The 6,729-nt window shown below is 33.9% G+C and overlaps 1 protein-coding gene across 1 annotated transcript in view; it reads left to right on the forward strand.

The window, feature by feature from the left end:
• Positions 1-6,729, forward strand: part of LOC117112390 (hyalin-like) — a 35,948-nt gene extending 29,219 nt beyond the window's left edge. The window contains exons 8-11 of the mRNA XM_033255462.1: positions 1,285-1,524; positions 2,243-2,362; positions 5,607-5,708; positions 6,671-6,729. Of these exons, the coding sequence (XP_033111353.1) occupies positions 1,285-1,524; positions 2,243-2,362; positions 5,607-5,708; positions 6,671-6,729 (521 nt within the window). The remainder of the gene's footprint in view (positions 1-1,284; positions 1,525-2,242; positions 2,363-5,606; positions 5,709-6,670) is intronic.

A 6,729-nucleotide genomic window follows, 5' to 3' on the forward strand; every position in this document is an offset into this window, starting at 1 on the left:
ATGGGAAACCTTAACAACTAAGAGGGTTAAAAACAGTACCTTAAGGCGAAAGTAGTGTCGCTAAGGGGAAACTTAAACCCTAAGAACATGGTGTTAAAGTTCACAAATATCAGCAGTTTTTGTAGATTATGGTAATAAATATTGCTAAGAAAAATGTTAAAGTAAGAGGTGAAATATATTATTTTAATTCATTCTTTGCATCCATTTTTTACTTCATCATACAATAGACAACTACAAAAATGATTGAAAATAGCTTGCTTCAATTGTGAACAGAATCATATGATGCAAATTATTATTACTGTTATAAAAATCAATTAAATGCAAATTATAGCCTATTGTAGTGGACGGAGATACAAGTCACGAAAACGAGTTCAAATTTCCATAAACCTTTATTGAACACCGTTGCTATAATTTAAAGATAAAAATATAACATAGCAATGCAAATTCTATCCAATCTAATCCAGGCATATTGTCAATATATACCAAGGTATATATCCATACGTAGACTTAAAACGATTATATTATGAATTATACTAAAATAAAAGAAATAGTACAAACATAGTTGTATTACAGAGTTTCGATTAATTAAATCTAGTTCCTATATTCCTATAAGTAATAAACACCGTGCTATGTTTATAATGATTACGTCAGGACTCGAAACGCTGCCTTAAATAACGCACCCTAATCAAGAGATGTACCATAAGAGGTACATTCTTATTGACGTATTATCCTATACCGTACTTTCATTGTATTAATGTATAAGTTAATCATTCTTATACATTCCTATATGCCTTGTAGACATTACGAATTAACAAGCAATGTAGGCCACAACCTACAATCAACCACTACCGCAATATAGTGTAATACTACTAACGATTTACAGTATTCCTGCATGGTTGCTGTGTACATAGCATAATCCTTCATAAATTGTCTACTAATAACTATAACTGTTGTAAGTGAGGTATGATTCCTACCATGAATTTTTGCTCCCTCACCCCGTAGACTACAATAGCTTCAGACCTACCTGAATCCAAAAATACTGCCTTTTTAATCCTCCTAAATATTGCTACCAGTCATTGTAACATACAATATTACTACTACCTCTAAGCAGCAAAAAGACACTCTTTTCCCTAATTTATCATCTCCCTGCTCCTTCTCTTCTAACTACAGGTATGTAAGATAGTTACCACAAGTTGTTTCATCCATATCTATGGGGGCGCTCTCGGTAACGCATAACTCCTTAGGCATAGATTTGGGAACTATTATAATTTTCTTTTGTTAAAGACTGTGAACCCCCGGTTGTGACATGTCCACAAGATCAGAATCTGGATGGTGGTGAATCATGTACCGCTACTGCCAACTGGGATTCCCTAGATGTGAGTGACAACTATAAAGATGATCTTATTGCTGTTTGTGATTATACAAATGGTTCCGTATTTCTTGAAGAGAGCACAAATGTGACTTGCAATGCTACTGATAAGTTTGGTAACACAGGGAGTTGTTCGTTTACTATTTACATTATTAGTAAGTGGTTTGGTAGACTTTTTTTTCGTTTTCTTTTAATAAACTTTATTTATATAAATCATTATCATTGGCTTGGTCTAACAGTTTACTTTATGGATACGGCCACTGTTCTGATGAGGAAAAGCATATTGTAATTGTAGTGTGTTCATGTGGCACCATAGGACTTATTGTTATATTTTCTTTATGAGGCCAACTATTGTTCAAATTATATATTACACACACACCCCATATACACACCCCATATACACACACCCACACACACACACACCCACACACACACACACACATACACACACATACATATATATATATATATATATATATATATATATATATATAATTATAATATTCATTTCTAAATGAGATATCAGAAACAACCTATTATATCATTATTATCATTCTAAGCACGTTTAAATAAATTATTAAAATCTCACCGTATTGTACAAACGTAATTCATCGCCCTTTAATTGAACAATAGTGTTTGACTGAACATGTGGCCTACCGTAACCTTTTTCTTGGTAATAGTATAAATAATAAAAAGTAGGATGTTTCCAACAATCAGATATTGTTTTTTTGCTCTTTCAAGAAAGCCTTTGCATTAACCACACATGTTTATGAACACCCATACACTGCAATTTATATATTAACACCTAATTATAATATAATATTACTAATGAGTTGTCAGTGTGTTTTTATAAATTATTTCTATACTAAACAGCTATTGATCTCTGTCAAAACTTAAGCTGCAAAAATGGGGGAACGTGTGTTCCTTATTTTGATAACTGTACCGCATCATGCACATGCAGACCATGTTTCAGTGGAGATTTATGTGAAGAAAGTGAGTAATATACTTTCACTCTACCTACTTCTTACACTCGCTGTATCTTGAAATGTAATTAATTTTATATAGGGCCTACTTCTAAATTTATTAATTATTGATATCAAAATTATCATAATGCATTACTATTACAGTGGTGTAACGATGGGGCTCTGAAACTGAGACCCTATTCTTGGTCCCGGTCGGCTATTCAATTGTGAGAATTTAGATGTCGTCGTTTGCAATCATGTTTTTAACGACGAAACAAATAATATATTAGTGGCGGATGCAAGAATTTGTAATGTAGGTGGGGTTGGGGTGTGCATGGGCAGGGAGGAACTTTCACATATGGAGGGTCTATACCACCTCAGCCCCACCGTGGTTGGCGCTGAGGTACGAACATTAATTATGATTGTGCCAACTTAAAATTCATATATATATATATATGTATGTATATATACTTATATATACAGTATAGGCATATATATAGACATAGGCCTATATATATGCCTATATATATATACAATATGTATACATATGTAAAGTAGGTTGTATGTATATAGCGCCTTATACAATAGATAAATCATCTCATGACGCATAAGTAATAAATAGTAAAATAAAATAACACATATAACACCAGGAAAGAGTGATTTACAAGGCTAAAAACATAAGATATATTATCTGTGAAACTACACGTAAACCTCTCTTCTTTGAATTAATGAGAACAGATGTTTGAAATTATGAAGTAAAAATAATTACATCAAATTGGTGCTACCCAGATTCAAACTCGGGCCGCTATGATACTTCACTTTACTCTCAGCAGTATGCCATTCAATATCGGGCTGCTACAATAATGCATTATACTCTCAGCAGTATTCTACTCAAACTCGGGCCGTTATGATACGACGTCGACCTGCCAACATTTTAGAAATAATAATGATAAGCAAATTCTTGAGCTTTCTGTCGAAACAAGTTGTAAAAAATGTGGACCAAGAAATTACCTTAACTTTTAAACAAAATATCCTACCATAATACTATAAAACTCGGCCCACTTCACTAATAAAGCTTAAAATTTTAATTTATATATTGTTATATTGAACATTTTAAGTAATTTTATGTAAATAAAATTAAATCTATTATGTCTATTTCTAAGTAGAAAAGAATGGCAAATAATATTATAAAAATGTTATATTTTTCAAATGATTTCTGCTTAAAATATATGTACACTAATAGATAAAAATGTATTAAATATTTAAGTGCAATATTATAAATGGTGAAGCACCATGAACTGATAATCTAATAAATATGTTCATATAAAATTTTGCACCAATGAAATCATGATTATACAGAATTTACCTCTGTTTCCATCTCAAAAACTTCTTGAATGAACTTTTCTGTATGACCTGCAATCTGAGTCTGCATGACTCCACTAAAAGAGCCTTTTTTAGTATGTGTTGACAGATTTGTCAATTTATTAACTAAACTTCTCTAACTTTGTCATATCCCTACAGTGAGTATACTGTATGCAAACCACATAGATAACCTCAAGTATCATTACTGATACTCAAACAGTTTCCATCTACAAATTATCTTAAAGCCCAATTCCCGGCAAAATTTTACTAAAAAAAATATTTTAGAAAAAATGCATGTGCATTACTTTAATTATTATAAACCGTAAAAAAAATATAGGCATAGATTCTATTTTTACGCAAATTATAAAGAAAAAAGCGAAATAGAGACTATTTCTCATAGGAGATTACCATTTTCTCGACAACTTCTTCGTTAACCTCGGTTTCCATAGAATCGCTCACCCTGTCGGCGATAGTCGCCGACAGTCGTCGGGAAGGTTGAACCTGGTTTAACTTCGCCGATTGCGTTGCAGGCAAATCAGGGTGCATTGCCAGCTGCCCTGACGCAAAAGGGAAGCCACCCCGACTCATTTGAAACGCAATCGACTCAGTACAGGAGACATGGCCCAGGCCTAGACCATCGTCTCGTGAGCTGTCTGTCACACGACCGTAGCAGGACACTATGCCTTAACCTGCTCGCTAACGTCGGTCATCTCTCCTCTCTCTTATACACATCTAGATGTGTATAAGAGACAGTGCCTAAAGGCTTGGAGTAACTGCCATCATACTGAATGGTACCTTTGGTCTTTGATCGTTATAAAATATGAAAAATTCAAGAGCAAAACCAATATCAAAATACGAGATAACCGCGGAAGGAGCATTTGAAAAACGACAGGACAATAACTGTCTCTTATACACATCTAGATGTGTATAAGAGACAGATATAATATATATATATTCCTTTATTTATTAATTTTATATACTTCAAAATTTATTGATTACTGATATCAATGTTACTATAATGCATTACTATTACTACAGTGGCGTACTCTAACGATGGGGCTTTCTGAGGCTGAGGCCATTTTTTACCCCGGTCGGCTATTCCATTGTGGGGTTTTAGCACTGATCGATCACTACTATAATAGCTGGATTGCTAATTAGCTGGTTTTAGTGAGGCCACCAAACTTCATGTTGGGGTGCCTAAGTGACGTGCCAGTTTAGACAAGTATCTTTTGGCATCTTTGTTTAAATTGCTGTTAAAAATAATTATTCTTTCAATACTTTTTTAAAATAAATTTAAATTCAACGTAATGATTATTTTTCAAATCACCTAACCGCTTGACTTGACTGTTTATGCAGTTTTAAAAAGCTCAAGCAAAGTTATTTGCGTTGTTAGTGATCGACGTCACTATAACAACGCGGCTCCTCCCGCAGTTGTAAACTGCATAAACAGTCGCGTCCAGTTGTTAGATGATTTAAAAAAAATAATCTTAGGTTAAATTTAAATTTATTATTATTGAAAAATATTGCAAGAATCACTGACCACCACACGAGGGCGCATGCGTTACTCCACTCATTTTTGCATTGGCTTTTTCACACATAGTCTCAGTTAGTCTTTAGTTCTCCACCAATCAGCAGCACGTCTCACTAAAGATCCTGTCTGGATTCTCTGCAGGTTTTATTCTCCTGAAGACGATTGAAGCTACTCAATCGAAAAGTCGAGACATTCTCAACAAAACAACAGTTCTTTTCAGAACTCTCTACGTGGTGTACTGCAAACTTTAAATATATTAATAATTCGCCATGAAAACCTCTCAATATTGATATTTTTTATTATTATATGTATTGTTATTAAATCTGATCTTTTCAAATTAATTAATCAATATTACAGTGTGTATTTAATTTCTTCTTTTTAGCCATAGATATATGTAGCAATGTCACATGCCAGAACGGTGGTTCGTGTATTCCTAATCTCGACACATGTACAACATCATGTACAGGCTACAGGTGTGGAACAAGTAAGTTTAGTTTTGAAGCACGGTTACACATACCTAAGACTACTGCGTGAAATCTATTTATCTGATCATCTTAAAATCCAAAAATACAACAACAAAAAATAATACAAAACGGTTTATCCGATGTAAAATGTAATTCTTTTATAACCTTTGAAATATACATAAATATAAGTAAACTAATAAACCAATATAGGAAGGAGCTGAAAAATAGTGGAAACACTAATCAAGTCTTGCCCCTTCCCACAGTTGTATATATCGCTAAGTCATAAAATAGCTATTCGCTGATGTTTTTAGATTATTATTAATAATATTTTATGCTTAAGAGATATTTATTTCTTGTATACAAATTACTTACCCCTCTTAAGAGATAGTGTCGTAATCTGTGGCTTTCTACTTTACACGATTGTCTGAAATTTCTTTCAAAACAAATAAATTTCGAGTGCTTTTAAATCACACTTGCACACAACTTTACAACCCATTTGGGGCGACCAACTAATATATTTCTTGATGTTAGTTCACCCATGGAGGTATAAAATATTTTTATACCTCCATGGTTCACCATAAAAAATGTCCTTTGGTATACGACAACCTCCTTACGGCGCAGTCGACGTTGCTGCAATTAGGTGTCTAAAGTGCCAGGAGCAAAACACGTTGCTGACAGGAAATTTAAAGAATGCGTCGCAGTCAGCCAGGGTGAGACAGGGCCCCCCCGTCTAGGAGCGCTGTCCCTTCCCCCTCCCCAGTCGAGGAGGGAATTCACAATTTGTCGTAGAGAAAAAAAATTACATATATTCTCTACATATTAGTAGACAAATCCTGGCGCCACTGCAGACAGGGCAAATGGAAGCTGTTTTAGTTTCTTCTGCTGGGGTCTCCAAGACTTGCAACCATACAATAATGTACTGATAACGCAAGCATTGTATACAGTGATTTTTGTATGTTTTGAAAGCCTGTTGTTTTCTCAGACACGATTTTCCAGTACCCTTGTTCATCTTTACTGCAAGAGAAAGGTTGTCAGTTATAG

Source organism: Anneissia japonica, unplaced genomic scaffold, assembly GCF_011630105.1.
Source record: "Anneissia japonica isolate Jap-2015-1 unplaced genomic scaffold, ASM1163010v1 scaffold3735_len701357_cov177, whole genome shotgun sequence".
Classification (NCBI taxonomy): Eukaryota; Metazoa; Echinodermata; class Crinoidea; order Comatulida; family Comatulidae; genus Anneissia; species Anneissia japonica.